This window comes from Capricornis sumatraensis, chromosome 22, assembly GCF_032405125.1.
Source record: "Capricornis sumatraensis isolate serow.1 chromosome 22, serow.2, whole genome shotgun sequence".
Lineage (NCBI taxonomy): Eukaryota > Metazoa > Chordata > Mammalia > Artiodactyla > Bovidae > Capricornis > Capricornis sumatraensis.
This window is the reverse complement of record NC_091090.1, coordinates 43,234,097-43,254,000: the sequence shown is the minus strand read 5'-3', so window position 1 is coordinate 43,254,000 and position 19,904 is coordinate 43,234,097. Positions and strand designations below refer to the sequence as shown.

At 41.4% G+C, this 19,904-nt stretch overlaps 1 protein-coding gene across 1 annotated transcript in view; it reads left to right on the top strand.

Annotated features, from left to right (window-relative positions):
• Positions 1 to 19,904, top strand: part of CAP2 (cyclase associated actin cytoskeleton regulatory protein 2) — a 149,088-nt gene that overhangs the window by 114,604 nt on the left and 14,580 nt on the right. Inside the window, exon 7 of the mRNA XM_068960644.1 lies at positions 19,371 to 19,560. Coding sequence (XP_068816745.1) covers positions 19,371 to 19,560 — 190 coding nt within the window. The remainder of the gene's footprint in view (positions 1 to 19,370; positions 19,561 to 19,904) is intronic.

Below are 19,904 nucleotides of genomic sequence, written 5' to 3'. Positions count from 1 at the left end.
GGTGGCCAGAGTATTGGAGTATCAGCTTCAACATCAGTCCTTCCAATGAACACCCAGGACTGATCTCCTTTAGGATGGACTGGTTGGATCTCCTTGCAGTCCAAGGGGCTCTCAAGAGTCTTCTCCAACACCACAGCTCAAAAGCATCAATTCTGTGGTGCTCAATCTTCTTTACAGTCCAACTCTCACATCTAAATGTTTATTTGTTTATATAAAATATAATCCTTAGAGCATCCATTAGGAGACATGGATTGCCATAATAATAGTGACAGCTGTTATTTATTGAGCATAAGTTATGATATGGGCAAATTCTATTTAAAATGGTAACTGTTATAAAGCAGAGCAGCTGCTTCACTTCTTTCATGGAAACATTGTATGATAAAGTTTTGACCAGATACTAAAAGTGAGGAAAAAATATATAAGAGAATGTTGGCTCAGCAATCACATCATATGTGCAAAATCTTTCAACAAGTATTAAGATATTGTATAGAAATATATTTCCTATTATTTTTGCCCTCATGGGCACAATAAAGGACAGAAATGGTAGGGACCTAACAGAAGCAAAAGAAATTAAGAAGAGTTGGCAAGAATACACAGAAGAATTGTACAGAAAAGATCCTCATGACCCAGATAATCACGATGGTATGATCACTCAACTAGAGCCAGACATCCTGGAATGTGAAGTCAAGTGGGCCTTAGAAAGCATCACTATGAACAAAGCTAGTGGAGGTGATGGAATACCAGTTGAGCTATTTCAAATCCTGAAAGATGATGCTGTGAAAGCGCTGCACTCAATATGCCAGCAAATTTGGAAAACTCAGCAGCGGCCACAGGACTAGAAAAGGTCAGTTTTCATTCCAATCCCAAAGAAAGGCAATGTCAAAGAATGCTCAAACTACCACACAATTGCACTCATCTCCCACGCTATTAAAGTAATGCTCAAAATTTTCCAAGCCAGACTTCAGCAATACGTGACCCATGAACTTCCAGATGTTCAAGCTGGTTTTAGAAAAGGCAGGGGAACCAGAGATCAAATTGCCAACATCAGCTGGATCATTGAAAAAGCAAGAGAGTTCCAGAAAAACATCTATTTCTGCTTTATTGACTATGCCAAAGCCTTTGACTGTGTGGATCACAATAAACTGTGGAAAATTCTTTAAGAGATGGGAATACCAGACCACCTGACCTGCCTCTTAAGAAACCTATATGCAGGTCAGGAAGCAACAGTTAGAACTGGACATTGAACAACAAACTGGTTCCAGATAGGAAAAGGAGTATGTCAAGGCTGTATATTATCCCACTGCTTATTTAACTTCTATGCAGAGTACATCATGAGAAACACTGGGCTGGAGGAAACACAAGCTGGAATCAAGATTGCCGGGAGAAATATCAATAACCTTGGATATGCAGATGACACTACCCTCATGGCAGAAAGTGAAGAGGAACTAAAAAGCCTCTTGATGAAAGTGAAAGAGGAGAGTGAAAAAGTTGGCTTAAAGCTCAACATTCAGAAAACAAAGATCATGGCATCCAGTCCCAGCACTTCATGGCAAATAGATGGGGAAACAGTGGAAACAGTGTCAGACTTTATTTTTGGGGGCTCCAAAATCACTGCGGATGGTGATTGCAGCCATGAAATTAAAAGACGCTTACTCCTTGGAAGAAAAGTTATGACCAACCTAGATAGCATATTGAAAAGCAGAGACATTACTTTGCCAACAAAGGTCCGTCTAGTCAAGGCTGTGGTTTTTCCAGTGGTCATGTATGGATGTGAGAGTTGGCCTATAAAGAAAGCTGAGTACAGAAGAATTGATGCTTTTGAACGGTGGTGTTGGAGAAGACTCTTGAGAGTCTCTTGGACTGCAAGGAGATCCAACCAGTCCATCCTAAAGGAGATCAGTCCTGGGTGTTCTTTGGAAGGACTGATGTTAAAGCTGAAACTCCAGTACTTTGGCCACATGATGTGAAGAGCTGACTCATTTGAAAAGACCCTGATGCTGGGAAAGATTGAGGGCAGGAGGAGAAGGGGACGAGAGGATGAGATGGTTGGATGGCATCACCAACTCGATGGACATGGGTTTGGGTGAACTCCAGGAGTTGGTGATGGACAGGGAGGCCTGGTGTGCTGCAGTTCATGGGGTGGCAAAGAGTCAGACATGACTGAGCGACTGAACTGAACTGAGAAGTTGACATTAAAAAAACTATTACAAACTATATTATAAGAATTAGTTTTTAATTTTAAATCTAAATTATTAAAAACCACATAAAAGATTCTAAAACATAATCCCTAGCATAGATCAAACTAATTTCTTCTCACTTACTATGGCCTGGTGACTTACCAGAAAAGTAAATCATAAACAATTATAGCCAGTATCACAACATTCATTTTATTTTTATTGTTTGTCTTTTTCAGTTATCTATTTCAAATGTAGCAGTGTGTATGTGTCAATACCAAACTCCCAGCCTACCTTTTTCCCCCACCCTTCCTCCCTGGTCACCAGCCATGAGTTCATTCCCTTAGTATCACAGCATTCTTGCAAAGAAGAAGGAAAAGGCTATTAGAATTATCTGATACAATAGTCTTTGGGAGGAAAAAAATGAATAAAAATAATTTCATTTATTTGCCCACTGATCGCAACTCTGCAAAAAGTATGTATTTCTAAAACGATAAGGATCAAAGAGATTACAGAAAGGTGAGGTATTGGCCTTCATTGACACTACAATATTCAGAAATTTTAAGGAATCCATTCCATCTCAATGGGCAAAGTTGAAAGGCTTATGGTTATGAACATCTCAAGTATTTTGAGGAACCGCCCGTTTCTTCTGTTTTCAGATTGACCCTTGAGATTTGAGCTCTGTGGGGTTTGAGTGACCAACAACATGCTGCTCTGGGCTGAGTTTCCAAGCGTGCATTACTCTGAGAAATCTTTCCCTTGAGTTAACAGTTGGAACTGAACATACTGCTCCCACCATCCAGCCTTTGCGTTCAGACTGCAGCTGTGCCAGGCAACTGTTGCTCCTTTCAGTTGTCCCACGAAATATAAATCTTTGAGGCCAGCGATCTTTCGGGACGGTGATTGGAGAGTAGGCCCATGTGTGTGTGCATGAATGTGTTGGCGTTGGGATGGGTGTGTTTGAGGGGAAGACACAGCTGTTTAGTCATGTATCTGGAATTTCTTGTTACATTTACTGTGGTAAATGGAATCTTCTCGTTCTGTAAGCGTTTCTTCACATGACCGTGGACTGGAAAGACTCTACACCAGAAACGACCTGCGGTTGTCAGTTAGTTTAATTATTGGGAACTCTTTCTCCATATTCATTTAGTCTCCTCAGCACTGGGTTTCAAACATACTTTGTTGAATAAATTGATCTTTTGGCAGGAACCCCAAAGAGACACTGTTATATATTATCCCTTGCAGTTGGTCAGATTTGTAATATTGGTTGGCAGTTCCTGCAAACCAGATAAATTAAGCTAAAAGAAGGGAGACCTAATCTTTACACTTATAATGACCGAAATAACTGATTCTTTCCATGAATTGTCCAGATCAGCATTCCAACTTTTATTCTGTTCTCTGTAGATCTAGCCAGGAAAAGGTCATGAAAGGAATTCTATGAATAGGATACAGCATGGTTGTTTTCTTAACTTTCTGGTGTGAAATTTGTTGACATATTTTTGTCCTCTTATGTGTCTTTCCAAATTAGTTTTGAGAACAGCTAGGGTATAATTATTTATAGAATAGAATAAAACTACACATAGATGAATGTGTATGGTGTTGTGGTGATTTAATTCTTTCTGTTAATAATGTGGATTTTTAAAACCTATCCTCAGGGACTTCGACTGGCAGTCCAGTGGTTAAGACTTCACCTTCCATTGCAGGGGCTGTGGGTTCAATCACTAAGTCAGGGAGCTATGCTCTCACATGCCTCATGGCCAAAAAAACAAAACATATAACAGTAGCAATATTGTAGCAAATTCAATGAAGACTTTAGAAATGGTCCACATTGGAAAAAATCTAAATAAAAAAGAAAGAAATAGTAAAGTCTATCCAGTACACCAGGTGTCAACTATCCTAACCTCCCCTAAACCTCCAGTGAATGAAATCACCGGCAGTGGGCACAATTAGACAAGGTGGGGTTTGATTTTTCAGGATACTCTATAATCACTTCTTTTCCTCCAGGTAGATATTTCTTTTCAGCCTATTTCTCAATGTAAAGGCCAGATGTCCATTAACAGAGCAGAAGTTTAACAGTTAGCTGGTGATCAAATTAAAACACAGCCAGAGGGTAGCCTGACTCATAAATAATGCAGAGTCTGTAGCACATCATTAAATATGTATGTCTTGTAAATTTTCAAGTCTTCTGGTCTCTCTGGTTTCTTCTTGATTTTTACAAGCAAAAATTGTCCTCAATCTTTTATATCAAAATTTTCATTTAGAACTCGTACCAAATCTGTGCCTTAGGTTTAATAATCAAAGAAAAACACCAATACAGTATACTAACACATATATATGGAATTTAGAAAGATGGCAATGACGACCCTGTATGCAAGACAGGAAAAAAGACACAGCTGTGTATATGGCAATGACGACCCTGTATGCAAGACAGGAAAAAAGACACAGCTGTGTATAACGGACTTTTGGACTCAGAGGGAGAGGGAGAGGGTGGGATGATTTGGGAGAATGGCATTCTATCATGTATACTATCATGTAAGAATTGAATCGCCAGTCTATGTTTGACACAGGATACAGCATGCTTGGGGCTGGTGCATGGGGATGACCCACTGAGATGTTATGGGGAGGGAGGTGGGAGGGGGGTTCATGTTTGGGAACACATGTAAGAATTAAAGATTTTAAAATTTAAAAACAACAACAACAACAAAGTAAATGGGTGATACCTCAGCCAGTGTGTTGTTTGTCTGGACCACAAGCTCATTGATTTCCTCTACGGGTCTATGGAGAGAGGCTCTCTCTGGTCTCCCTGACCACCAGTGTGGTAATTACTCCTGGGTTTTTAGCTCCTTTGGGGGGCTTTGGGTAGCCAGTTTCTTTCATTCTCCTGTGGAAGAGATCTAGACTGCTCAAAAAGAGTTAGGTGTGTTCTTGACTGAAAATTAGAGATGCCGAGGGAACATTTCATGCAAAGATAGGCACAATAAGGACAGAAGCAGTATGGACCTAACAGAAGATATTAAGAAGAGGTGGCAAGAATACACAGAAGAACTGTACAAAAAAGATCTTAATGACCCAGATAACCACAATGGTGTGATCACTCACCTAGAGCCAGACATCCTGGAGCGTGAAGTGAAGTGGGCCTTAGGAAGTATCACTATGACCACAACTAGTCGAGGTGATGGAATTCCAGCTGAGCTATTTCAAATCCTAAAAGATGAGGCTGTGAAAGTGCTACACTCAATATGCCCGCAAATTTGGAAAACTCAGCAGTGGCCACAGGACTGGAAAAGGTCAGTTTTCACTTCAATCCCAAAGAAAGGCAATGCTCAAACTACCGCACAATTGCACTCTTCTCACATGCTAGTAAAGTAATGCTCAAAATTCTCCAAGCCAGGCTTCAACAGTATATGAACCGAGAACTTCCAGATGTTCAAGCTAGATTTAGAAAAGGCAGAGGAACTAGAGATCAAATTGCTAGCATGCAGTGGATCATAGAAAAAGCAAGAGAATTCCAGAAAGACATCTACTTCTGCTTCATTGACTATGCCAGAACCTTTGATTGTGTGGATCACAACAGACTGTGGGAAATTCTTCAAGAGATAGGAATACCAGACCACCTTACCTGCCTTGTGAGAAATATGTGTGCAGGTCAAGAAGTAACAGTTAGAATTGGACATGGAACAACAGACTGGTTCCAAATTGGGAAAGGAGTACATCAAGGCTATATATTGTCATCCTGCTTATTTAACTTATATGCAGAGTACATCATGAAAAATGCTGGGCTGGATAAAGCACAAGCTGGAATCAAGATTGCTGGGAGAAATATCAATAACGTCAGATATGCAGATGACACTATCCTTATGGCAGAAAGCAAAGAGGAACTGAAGAGCTTCTTGATGAAAGTAAAAGAAGAGAGTGAAAAAGTTGACTTAAAAAAACTCAACATTCAGAAAACTAAGATCATGCCACCTGGTCCCATCACTTCATGGCAAATAGAATGAAAACAGTGATAGACTTTATTTTCTTGGGCTCCAAAATCACTGCAGATGGTGACTGCAGCCATGAAATTAAAAGACACTTGCTCCTTGAAAGAAAAACCGTGACCAGCCTAGACAGTATATTAAAAAGCAGAGACATTACTTTGCCGACAAAGGTCCGTCTAATCAAAGCTATGGTTTTTCCAGTAGTCATGTATGGATATGAGAGTTGGACCATAAAGAAAGCTGAGCACCGAAGAATTGATGATTTTGAACTGTGGTGTTGGAGAAGACTCTTGAGAGTCCCTTGGACTGCAAGTAGATCAAGCCAGTCTATCCTAAAGGAAATCAGTCCTGGATATTCATTGCAGGACTAACGCTGAAGCTGAAGCTCCAATACTTTGGCCACCTGATTCGAAGAACTGACTCACTAGAAAAGATCCAGATTCTGGGAAAGATTGAAGGCAGGAGGAGAAGGGGATGACAGAGGATGAAATGGTTGGATGGCATCACCAACTCAGTGGACATGAGTTTGAGCAAGCTCTGGGAGTCGGTGATGGATCAGAAAACCTTGTGTGCTACAGTCCATGGGGTTGCAAGGAGTCAGACACAACTGAGCAGCTGAACTGAACTGACTAACAAAGGAACTCTAAATGCACTGATAATGAAGTTAGGTTGTAAAGGGCTCTGAGTTCAGCTTAAAAGAGTGCAGAAATTATGGGACTTCCCTGGGTCATGGCAACCAACTCCAGTCTTCTTGCCTGGAGAACCCATACTCCCTGCATTGGAAGGTGAAGTCTTAACCTCTAGATCGCCAAGTGTGTGTATGTGCTAAGTCACTTCAGTCATATCCAGCTCTTTGTGACCCTATGGATTGTAGGGTCAGAGAAGCCCACCAGGCTTCTCTGTCCATGGAGATTCTCCAGGCAAGAATACTGGAGTGGGTTGCCATGCTCTCCTCCAGGGATCTCCCCAACCCAGGGATCAAACCGGAGTCTCCCACATCTCCTGCATTAGCAGGCAGATTCTTTACCACTAGCGCCACCCGGAAAGCCTGTGTTGGACGTAAACCTTGTTAATTAGACTTCTTGGTGGGTAGGCAGGGCAACAGAGGGCTACATTTGATTTGCGTCTTGTGTTTTGTTTCTTTGGTGGGGGGGGGGGGTGGGGGAGGAGGGGGGTTGTTGTGGTTGTTTTTCTGTTCTGTTTTCATTGAAGTGTAGTTGACTTATAATATTATATTAGTTTCAGGTATACTGATTTGGGTCCTGAAGGATGAGTAGGAGTTCCCTAATTGACAGTAAAGGAAAGGGCACTTCTTAGCAGAGAATGCAGCATGTGGCCATAGGACATGAACTAAGTACTGTGAGAGCAAGAAAAATATTCACCTGAGTTTTCACCATGTTGCATTTGAGACACAGGTGAGATGTCCATCTCGATGGGGGGGTGAAGCAGGCAGGTAAAATGCAGGTCTGAAATTCAGGGAAAGGGGAGACTTAGAGAGGATAATTAAATATTTCCAAGAGAAGACAGAAAAAAAGAGAATATGATGAAGGATAAAACCCTGTGGTACACTGTTACTTAGAGAATGGAATAAATCAATCAAAGAAACAGAGAAAGAGGAGGAGAGCTAAGAGTCCAGGGTCTAAAGCTCTAAGAACAATAGGCTGGCCTATCGACTGTGACAGCTGGGGGAGGGTAAGGATGGAAAAAAGACTTTGTGTAATGATCTCTTCATTATTTATAGACCAGGTGTCTGATTTGAAGGATTATTGCTTATAGCTTCAATCTCTGCCTTTTGAAATTTGGGGATTATTCATGGATTTTATTTTTACCTTCACTATATCTTTAGCAGAAGAAGTGTAAGTCAGAAATAAAATATCTACAATTTCATAAACAGCAGTTTAGAGTTAGCTGTACTATGAAGCTGTATGCAAGCTTTTTATATTTAGGACTATTTTTATTATCTCATAAATACCTTTGAGTTTTGTTAGTCAATCAGAATGCATAAATATTTTTAGAGTATTTAAATCTTTATCTCCCTAAATCAACCCAGTAGTGACTTTTGAAACTGCCTAATTTAATGATGAAGATTATTTTATTAACTAGGACTTTTTCATAACCAAGAATTCAAACTCTCTAAACCCTGGGGCCAGCAAGTTAATAAATGTTCTCAATTTATTGAAATCATCACCTCGGGAATATTTTAATTAAGATGTGTGCATTTCAGATTCTTTAAGATGTTAATGTTGAAGGCAGTGGTGTAATTGAGGGTGTCCTGTTGACTACTCTGTCCTCCAGCCCTTCACAGTCAGGAGGTTGTGGCTTAAAGGTGCAGGCAGAAGTGCTCCCTGGAGCAGAGCTAGGGGGTGCCTGGATAAGAGGAGACTTTGAGTGAACTTGGCTTTCAGTCCCAGCCTAGAGCAAGCTATTATACAATACCCCCACTCACTGCCCTCCCAGTTCTCATTCACCCCTGTGGTGCCACACCTCTGGGTCCAGCCTCTTAGCCTTCACTCCCAGGGGAATGCCCCTACTTCCTAATAATTGCTGCCAGGGCTGAATGGCTTTATCCACCTCCTTGTCCCTCCCCACCTCCAAGGAGAAAGACAATGGCAGATGAAGTTTTTGGCCCATCCTTCTTGGGATACTAAGTGGTAGCAATTTTTCCTTCTTTACAAGTGAATTTTATCTTTTTCAAATGAGCAAAAGCTATTGAGACCCTCTTTGGAGAGGGGTTAATTCGGGTAATACTCTTTGGTCAAAAGGAGCAGAATACAAAGGCATAAGTGATTATTTGGTATGTGTGTGTGTTTCTGCAACCGGTCTGAAGGCAATCCTAAAATGAAGTTTTGAGTACTGGTAGTTTCGTCCAACAAGTGTGGCGCCTCAGAAGCTAGTGCTTTGAAAGGCAGTGCTTCAGTGGACCTGTAAGTTCTTGGGTGATTAGTAACAATCCGGTTGCATTTGTTCATTGTAATGACAGTGCTCGTGTACCCTCCTCCTGGAATCCCCTTCCTCTTGCTTCCCTCTGTCAAATCTGACCCAACTATTTTTCAGGGTCTATTTCGAATGGTCTTCCCTCTCTGACCTACCCCCGCGTATCACTTTGCCCTTCCCAGCTGGAACAGAACTTCTTTAGTACTTCTTAAAATCTGTACTTCTTTTATGTTGTTCATCGCTTACTACCTTATAAAGCAGTTGCTTGTTCACTTCAGTAAATATTTATGAAGCACCTACCATGTTTCAGGCACCGGGCGCATTACTGGTGACATTAAGATGAATAATGAGTGGTTTTTCAGAGCTCTGGCTCAAGAGATGACCAAACCTGAACTCACAGACAAATAATTTCACTTTTAATTTGAAGTATTATAATAAGGGTATTCCTAACAGGTCCTTGCAATAGGGAAACAGAAAACTTCCTCTTAGAAGAGTTCCAGAAAGCCTACAAAAAGAAGAGAACTTTGAGTTGAGCCTTGAAGATTTTTTTTTAATTGGAATTGTAATTAAATTTTTTTTTAATAAGAATTTTCCAGATAGTAAATTGGGTGAGAGCCTTCCAAACAAAGGCACAGGCTGAGCAGAGACGCGAAGGCTAAGAGCCAGGTTCCTGTTGTCGGGGAGCACAGACATTCTCTCTCCTCCAAGAGAGCTCTTTGAAAGCATCGTTCTTCTCCACTCTGCCTGAGATCTGCAGCAGTGACTAGTACAGGGCCTTCAGTTCAGTTCAGTTCAGTCGCTCAGTCATGTCTGACTCTTTGCGACCCCATGAACTACAGCACGCCAGGCCTCCCTGTCCATCACCAACTCCTGGAGTCCACCCAAACCCATGTCCATCGAGTCAGTGATGCCATCCAACCATCTCATCCTCTGTCATCCCCTTCTCCTCCTGCCCTCAATCTTTCCCAGCATCAGGGTCTTTTCAAATGAGTCAGCACTTCACATCAGGTGGCCAAAGTACTGGAGTTTCAGTTTCAACATCAGTCCTTCCAAAGAACACCCAGGACTGATCTCCTTTAGGATGGACTGGTTGGATCTCCTTGCAGTCCAAGGGACTCTCAAGAGTCTTCTCCAACACCGCAGTTCAAAAGCATCAATTCTTCGGCTCTCAGCTTTCTTTATAGTCCAACTCTCACATCCATCCAGGGCCTTAAACACAGACAATATCCAAAAGCTTTTGCTAAATTAAACACAGTAATTGGTAATCGTATTTCTTCACAGTGAAATTTCCAGAGGGTTATTCCACTAACTACATATTGTGTTCATTGTTTAAGAGCCATGTAAATACTATTCTTCTATTTCTTTTATCAAGCGATGGCAATGGAAATCGACAGTGCCTTTTCATATCAATCAGTTCAGCCACTCAGTCGTATTTGACTCTTTGCAACCCTAAAAGAACTGCAGTATGCCAGGCTTCCCTGTCCATCACCAATTCCCAGAGCTTGCTCACACTCACGTTCATCAAGTTGGTGATGCCGTCCATCTCACCCTCCGTCATCCCCTTCTCCTCCTGCCTTCAGTCTTTCCCAGCATCAGGGTTTCTCCAAGGAGCCAGTTCTTGCCGTTTCTTATAGGAAGCGGCAAATGCCTTCCCTCACCTGTCCCTATCTCTTGCCATCTGCATGCTCCTAATTCCCAGTTGGTATAAACTCAGGAAATGCAAGCTAATATTAGATTAAGCAAAAGCTTTTCTTATGAAGAGATGGAGGAAAGGTACAGATTGTCTCTTAAAGGTAAAACAAGCCCTTCATAGAATATAACCTAGAGCTAAGCCCAGACTTATGGTCCAGCTTGCATCGTTGATTTAAGAAGAGCTAATCACAGACGCTTTCCCAGACATTTCCCGTGAAATTTAGAACTGAAATTGAGACAAAAGTTACTTTATCTTAGTGTGCCTCAGCTGTAAACCTCAGAAGATGTTGATGCTTCCATTTACTTTTTCTAAGTAAATAATGTAAATAATACAGTGTGTGCATTCTCAGTCGTGTCTGACTCTTTGCAAGCCCATGGACTGTAGCCCGCCAGGCTCCTCCTGTCCATGGAATCTTCCAGGCAAGAATACTGGAGTGGGTTGCCATTCCTTCTCCAGGGGATCTTCCCGAACCAGGGATTGAAGCCAAGTGCCTTTGAGTCTTCTGCACTGGGAGGCAGATTATTTATCACTGCACTACCTGGGAAGCAAATAATACAGAGTCAAATGTAAATCATATCTCGTGACCAAAAAAACCAAAGCATGAAACAAACAGAAGCAATATTGTAACAAATTCAGTAAAGAGTTTGAAAATAGCCCATATTGAAAAAACATCTTTAGAAAAAGATGATTTACAAATAATAGAGAGCCAAACATAAATCATCTTTTTTTAAAGATTTTTTTTTTTTTGATGTGGACCATTTTCAAAGTCTGTGTTGAGTTTGTTACAATATTGCTTCTGTTTCATGTTTTGGTGTTTTGGCCATGAGATATATGGGACCCTAGTTCCCAGACCAGGGATAGAGCCTGCACCCTCTGCACTGGAAGGTGAAGTCTTAACCACTGGACCGCCAGGGAGGTCCCTTAAGTCATCTTCATAACAGCTTTCATTTTGCCTCAGCTCCCACCCCAACTTCTGCCATTTACCAAGTACGGATAACCTAAGAAATACAGTTATTTCTCTATGACCCTAAAGTCCAAAAGCAAAACAAAAACTTTAATGCAGGGATAGTTCAGACCGAGGCTTTTCTGACCGAATGAAGTCATTGTCCAGATAATTCAAGCTCCACGTCACTCTTGGTCTTACAGTTGCTGGCTATCTGTAGTGTGTGCTTTGATGGATATACTCTGCTATCTTTAACTCTGGAAATTTTTCCCATAGAACATTTAATTTTATCTTTTCTTTTTTATAATAAATTGTATTTTCAAGCTGCCACGGCTGGCAGGCAAGAAGAAAAAACAATCTGGGAATCCCAGATTTGGTCCACAGAGAAATAGCAAAAAAAGGCCAAACTCATCATTAAAGCTACTGATGAAGACAATTTATGCAAAAGAGCTGGGTCACTTGAGCAGTTAGATTGTGTTCCACGTATTCTTCTGGAATCCGCTTTGAGGGTTTGGTCAGCTCTTGTCAGACTTCTCTGCTTTGGGCATTGTAAAGCAGAAATCACCAGCTATGTTTTTGAAGGGTCACATCCAGATTTATAAATTAGGAAATGATAAGCATAAAGATAAGCTTCCCTGGTGGCTCAGTTGGTAAAGAACCCACCTGCAATGCAGGAGACTTGGGTTCAATCCCTGGGTTGGGAAGATCCCCTGGAAGAGGGTATGGCAACCCACTCCAGTATTCCTGCCTGGAAAATCCCCAGGGACAGAGAAGCCTGGCGGGCTACAGTGTATCAGATCGCAAAGAGTTAGGCAGGACTGAGCTACTAAGCACACACAAGCCTAAAGACACTAAGTTACTGGTTTGTAGACTGTTAAGGTATTCGCAGGCCCTCTTCCAGTTTACAGCTCTTTTTCCTTCTCTGAAGGGACTTTGTTTCTTGTTCTTTTTCCATCTGCTGCCATATTTCACATCTTTCCAGGTCATCAAAGTAACATACAGAGAGTCCAAGAAGGGTGGGAAGAATGGAGATGAGGAAACCATCAGAGATTATTGGAGAAACAATGAGATCTGGGTTCTCAGTATCGTTCCTCTTGTATGTGTCTTGAGTTAGGGAGGTTAGCTTCTCAAGAAAAGTGATCAAAATGTGCCCTATATTTCCTTCATAATTGTGGAAACATCTTTTTATTCTGATGGTCTATAAGTACCCTGGAGAAGGCAGTGGCACCCCACTCCAGTACTCTTGCCTGGAAAATCCCATGGACAGAGGAGCCTGGTGGGCTGTAGTCCATAGGGTCGCTAAGAGTCGGACACGACTGAGCAACTTCACTTTCACTTTTCATTGTCACACATTGGAGAAGGAAATGGCAACCCACTCCAGTGTTCTTGCCTGGAGAATCCCAGGGATGGTGGGAGCCTTGGTGGGCTGCCGTCTATGGGATCGCACAGAGTCAGACACGACTGAAGCAACTTAGCAGCAGCATAAGCACCCTTGGTATTTTTACGGAAACGTGAAATTCAGGTAGTGTTCTGTTACCATAGGTGAAATAGAAAATATTCCCTAAATTGACTTTAAAAATTATTCACAAATATATGCTTAAAATATTATGTAGCTCTTCATTGTAATATTTTTTTTGACAATTCTCTTTTCTTGGAAAAGCCCCCAGAAATTTTGTTTTCCTTGGCAGAAGTCTCAAAATTATAGGACGTGATAAGGATAGGAGATTAGAGACTAAAATCACAAACTCACTTTGGTTTATACTCATGTTGCAGAGGATGATCATCCGTTGGTTTATGTGCAATCTTTTTTCTTGAATATGGTTGTCTGCCAATAAAAGTGTGATATAAATATGAATGTAGAATTTGTAAGTACTTATGGAAATTGAAAAATCTGGAAATGTATCAATTTCACCAAGTTCTTAATCAGAGTACATCTTGCAGAAAATAGAAAGAAACTAGTTTTAACATCTAAAATATAAACAACCCTAAATCATGAATTCATGAAGTATTTTTTACTGCTATGAAAGCTAGTTTATGTATATGGAACGTCAGTCTTTAGTTATGAAACTGTAATTCTTTCGTTTAATCCCTCCCTCTTATTGTGGTATGTGAGAGGCTTATCCTATTTATGTGCCGTGTTATACAAGATCATTTGAGAATCTTTTTTTTTTTTGGAAAAACTAATAGACAGCATTGGCCAAAAAGTTCCATTATAAGATACTGTGAATTCCTGTAGTCTTAGTAGGTTAATGTAAGTGCATTTGTGACTGAAATGGCTTTATGATTTCTAAACACTTTTTTTAGTGTGTAATTGGATACATGTACCTGAGGAGCATTAACTGTAAGCCAGGTGATTAATGGACCAAGCTGGCTCTGAGATGGACAGCGAAAGAGAGAACCTGACTACGAAATTGAAGACAGTCATCTGTGTGGGCATAAAGGGGAATTGAGGTGGTGGCCATAAGGAAAGGGTGTGAGGTGGGCAGGAAAACCCATAAACAGTGCCACGGCATGTCAGCTGTTCCATTTTCTTGCTTTATCTATGATCTCCACAAATACTTAAAGGCAGGTGGCTCAAAATATTACTATCACTAAGCTGGTTTTATAGAAGAAACATTGTAACTAAAGCTCTGTTGTGTGGGCCAGAATCCACCTGTTCCAAGAGACCATCACAGAATATTTTGATTTTCTTGGTCTCTAGCTTTTAAGAAGTCAGTGAAAACACAGACCAAAATGTGGGTTGCCAGGCCTGTTCATGAAGTTGGAGATTACTGTTACCTGTATATACATCTGTCCCTCTGTGCTCTGTAGAGCATTCGATGCTATGGCCCCAGCTTAAGCCACCCCAGCAATTCTCTGGCTCTCTTGACCCCACTGTCCTGAGAAGAGCCAGCCACAGGCCACTTTGGGCTGCCAAGGACTCCTGTTCATGTGAGTCACAACACGTGAAACTTCATCTGCAACTACGATTTTGTGCACTCAGCATTCCCGCTAGATTATGACTTTATTAACAAACAAGATGTATGCCTGCTTCTTCATCATCCACCAATTCCTTTAAAGGTTGCTCTTGGCAAATGTTGAATGGACAAATGAGTCTATTCGAATTCACTTTCAATCTGTTGAAGAGTTAGGTTCTATTTAAATCAGATCATTTGCTATTGCTATTGTTGAATTTGAAAAATCTTAGACTTTAAAAAGTGAAAGTTGAAAATTTCCCCAAAAGGGTAATTATTAAGTAGGATATCTTCAATGGAAAATTTTTCTTTGAAGCTGATTTTCTTTTTTTGCTTACATAGCTATATTTCACGTTTTGCTCAGTTTTTGTCACAAAGACATAAAAACCTCCATGTAAAAGCACCCTATTTGTCCTACTTTCAACAAACTCAACAAAATGGATAATTGGAGTCCTGTTTGTAGATTATTTAAATCCAAAGCTAGACTATCCCGAATTAACTGGATAACTAAGACAATGGTGTGTGTTGTGGGGGATAGAAGTGGTTGTTTAATTACACCAGCGAAACAAAGTGGAGATTTCATTTAAGAACTAGAAGTAGTTTTCCTTTCAGAATAAAACCTAAATTCTGAAGTAATAAGTAATTATTTCAAGTAACATTTAATAAAAATATTCTGATTCACTTTAGTATATAAATATATTACATGTAATATAATTATATAGAGAGTATACATAACCAAAACTTTAGAAGCTTTCCACATGCCCACATACAATGGTTTCATTATTTCATAGTTATCATTCATATATTTAAAGTCAGAGGAAGCAGCTGTTCCCAAGACAGTTGAAATTAATTTAGAGAAAGGGATTTGCAGACATTTTTAAAAGTCTTTGTGCCTCCCTTCCCTGATTCAAAAGTAAATAATCAAGCATCTGCTCTCAAAATTAATCTTGATAGAGCTTTCAAAAGCAGCATTTTTAGGTTATGTGCTATGTTCGTACAACATAAGTTAACTTTTGTACCCTGAATATAGCCATTTAAAATCATAACTTTGAGAGCAAGTACCCCATTACAGGCACCAGTGGGTACTCAGGAAAAGTGGATGAGCAAGAGTCTAACTGCTAGAACGAGGGTACAGAGTCTGAACAAACCATTGTCGAGGGTGACTTGCTGCTGAAATGCCAATACTGAAGACTTCTTTATCCCATGGGATAAGGCCCAGCTCCAGAGTTGGCTGTAGGAGCCTGGTCAGCTGCTGAGGCACTGGAGGGATGGAGCAAGTAGTGGAGATAAAAATTAAATTATTACACCACCACCCAGTACTTCATGGATATTCAAGCCAGAGGCCCACGAGCAGCACTATGTACATGTTAGTAGTAGTAGGTTTGTTGCTCAATCGTGTCCGACTTTTTGCGACCCCGTGGGCTTTAGCCTGCTAGGCTTCTTTGTCCATGGACTTCTCCAGGCAAGAATACTGGAGTGGGTAGCCATTCCCTTCTCCACCGGATCCTCTGGACCCAGAGATTGAACCTAGGTCTCCCACATTGTGGGCAGATTCTTTACCATTTGAGCCATCAGGGAAGCCCACGTATATCATGGGTAACCCATGCCTCTGATTTTTTAATTGATTGACTACTTTTTTTTTACACCTGAATATAGCAAAAAGGATTTCCCCTGAAGAAAATTTTAGGATCAAGCAGATATGTGCTTGAATTACATCGCTGCCATTTACTGGCCATTGACTATTTGCTCAGCCTTTCTGACTTCCTGCTTTATTTTCTGTTAGAGGGGGAATTTCAGTCTTACTAATATTGTGATGACTAAGATTAATCTCAGCACAAAGCATAGAGTGTTTCTTCCCAAACTTGTTCACACACTGGAATCACCTAGAGAGTTTCAGAAAGAACAGAGGCCCATGTTCCACCTCCCCAGAGTGTTCCTGCTTGGGAATTTCTAACAGATCCCCAGATGATTCTAAAGTTCAGATAAGTTTGGGGACCCTTGGCATTGACCCTGTCCTATACTGAGCATTAAAGTGAGTGAAGTGAAGTCGCTCAGTTGTGTCCAACTCTTTGCGAACCCATGGACTGTAGCCTACCAGGCTCCTCCCTCCATGGGATTCTCCAGGCAAGAGTACTGGTGTGGGTTTTCATTTCCTTCTCCAGGGGATCTTCCCAACCCAGGGATCAAACCCAGGTCTCCTGCATTCCAGGCAGATGCTTTAACCTCTAAGCCACCAGGGAAGCCCACTGAATATTAAGTATCTGTTAAATGAATGGGAACAACCAGTGCCTGGCAAGTGTGAGATTTTCCAGAAGTCTTGGCTCCCTTCCTTCCCTGACCATCTCCCTGTCTTAAGGGAACACCTGAAAACAGTGTCAAGCTGTGATTCCAGTCGATGCAGCTGCCACTCATGCCAGGCACAGGAGAATGCAGAGAGCTCTGGTCCCACATGCCTGCAGGAGAAGAGCGGGAGGCAAAGATCAGTTCACTGTATGGCGCAGCCTAGGGCAAGCCTGCTAAGGGAATGCCTGATTTGCCTTTGAGGACACTGCACATGGAAAGCCCCTGAGCGCTGCTTGTCACGTCACCCTGGAAACTATAGAGCCTGGGCTGCACCCTTATTGGAGCCAGAAACCAGCCAGAACTCACAAAGGATAAACCAAAGGCAGAGTTTCAACTGGTCCTGAGTTCTCTTTATTTTTTTGGCTTTTATAGTCAACATTTGTTGCAGTAAATCCTTTGTTTGGTGTTCCCGGGTCAGCCATCCGAATGTATCATAGTTCCAAGAAGCTGAATATGTGGCTTAATTGGTTTCAGTGTCCTTTAATGGCTCTTGGAGAGAGACTGTGAGTTCTGAGAGTGAGGGAACCATCTAAGTCGTTCTAAGATTTAGAAGCCGGTCTCCCCTTTCCACAAAATAGGAGATCTTTAAAGCTGCAGTGTTTCAGATGTGGGGGAGGGGCCTGGCCCTTCACTGACTGAGTTATGATGTGCTTATGAGTAAAAGTAATACGCTGTGGCTCTGAGTGTCTGGAACTGAGGACTGGAATAGTGTTAGATGTGCAAAACTTTTATTTTATGCTGTTTATGATTGAGAGCAAATTCTCAAATTTCACCCCAGTAACAAAATAGGGAATGTTTAAGATACTGAAAAGAAATTGGTCTGTCTCAAGAACTGTGCAGTTATTTTCTACTTGACCCAAGAATCCCAATGGAGTCAGACTGTTCTTCCTGATAAACAAACAAAAAAATCACAAATTACAATTTCAAAAGATGAGAACTCCCAGCCTACTCAGTTTTAAAGATATTCATTCTCAATAAGAGAAGAATCTCATATTTTCAGGATAATTCTACACTTAATAGGGATTATATAAGTACTTTGAAAAGAGTGTAGATTTTTCAACTGAAAACTACCACTGGTAAAAGTTTCCTGATATTGACACTTTGTAATACTATCATGATTATGAAAATAAGGATCTGCTGTCTTTGTTAATATTTAGCAGTTATGTTGATGTTTTACATATTGTATTTGGTATTGAAAACATATTAGTATAAGCCTCAACCACATTTTCATCACTCTCAATTTTTAAAGTTTCTGATCTTTTCATTGAACTAACTTATCATTCTTTATCATAGGCATACAGCTTTTCTCCGGGTTTAAAAATAAAATGGTATATAACACAAGGCTATAGTATATGTGTGCTTCTGTCCTACTAGTTTTAAACTCTGTGACAACTTTGTCTATGGGGTCCTCTCAAAACATTGAGACAAATCCCTCTATTTTCTATCAATCACCTTTTAGTGACATCTGAATTTGTTAGAACTTCATATTGAAAACAAAGATCGAACTTTGCATAGCAGAGAAAAGAGAAAGCATGAGCCCTGATCAGGCAAAAATACAGTTTTCTATGGTTTACGAACAGTTAGCATTAGACAAACCAAATCATCAGAAGGGTCCTGGGCCCTCATCACCTGCGTGTTTGACAGACATGCTGGTCACATGTGATCCTCGCTTGGGGTTCAGTTTGAGGCTTGCATGCTTGAAAAACAAGTCCTGGAGAATGTTTCAGCATTTCTTTTTTTAGCTGCTCAAAAAGCTAGCCACTGAAACTTTCTCACCTCCCTCTCTCTCATTGGATGGTTGCAATTCCCAGTGTCCCCAAAAGAATCCTCTTCTCAGTTGCTCCACTTGTTTCTTGTGATTATCAGTTGGCCAAAGCCCAGTTTCATTCATATCCCGAGTTTTGGACATGAACCTGTGGCTTTGTTTTCCTGATGCTGGGAAAGACTGAAGGCAGGAGGAGAGGATGAGATGGTTGGATGCCATCACCAACTGGATGGACATGAGTTTGAGCAAGTTCCAGAAGTTGGTGATGGACAGGGAACCCTGGCATGCTGTAGTCCAAGGGGTCGCAGAGTGGGACCCTACTGAGCAACTGAACTGAACTGAGCTGGCAAGCTCCTGCACATGCAGTTTCTACATCATGCTCTGTGTTCCCAAGACAAACCCCGACTCGGTCCCAGGTCTTCGGAAACAGACCCATGATGCACAGGTGTATTCCTAGGTGCCCTCTGTGAATCTTGAACCCTAATCTCTCACTGACAACAGGTTCTCAGTGATGCTGGCAGAATCTCAGTTCTCAGCAAGGGCATCATTTCAGTAACGTGCTTTCCATCTTCTCTCTCCTGCAGGGTCCGGTCGCATCAACTGCATCAGCATTGTCTGTCCTCTCCCTTGGGCCTGGCCTTCCTCCACCCCCGCCTCCCCCACCTCCTCCAGGGCCACCTCTGCTTTTTGAGAATGAGGGCATGAAAGAAGCGTCCTCTCCTTCACGCTCTGCTTTATTTGCACAACTAAACCAAGGGGAGGCAATTACGAAAGGTGAGAAAACCAGGCCTTGAGGCTGTCTCCCTCTGGCTCCAGGCACACAGATCCCCTGGAGCCCACAGTGATGGATACATCATTCCATTTCAGTCTCCAGTATATGAGGAACTATGAGATGATGGGCTCAGTGGGCTTCTGGGTGGATCAAAAAGAACTCAAAGGATTCTAGTTTCAAGTTGACCAAAGCACCGTATCACTACTTCAGCCCCTGACACTCCAACACCAGCTCCAACCAAGGCATCAAGATCAAGTATTTAGAACCTCTGTCCTCAAGCAGTGTATGGGCTCGTCAAAGAATTATGTCATTGAACTACCTTTGTCTTCACAGTGAATGGTTACTT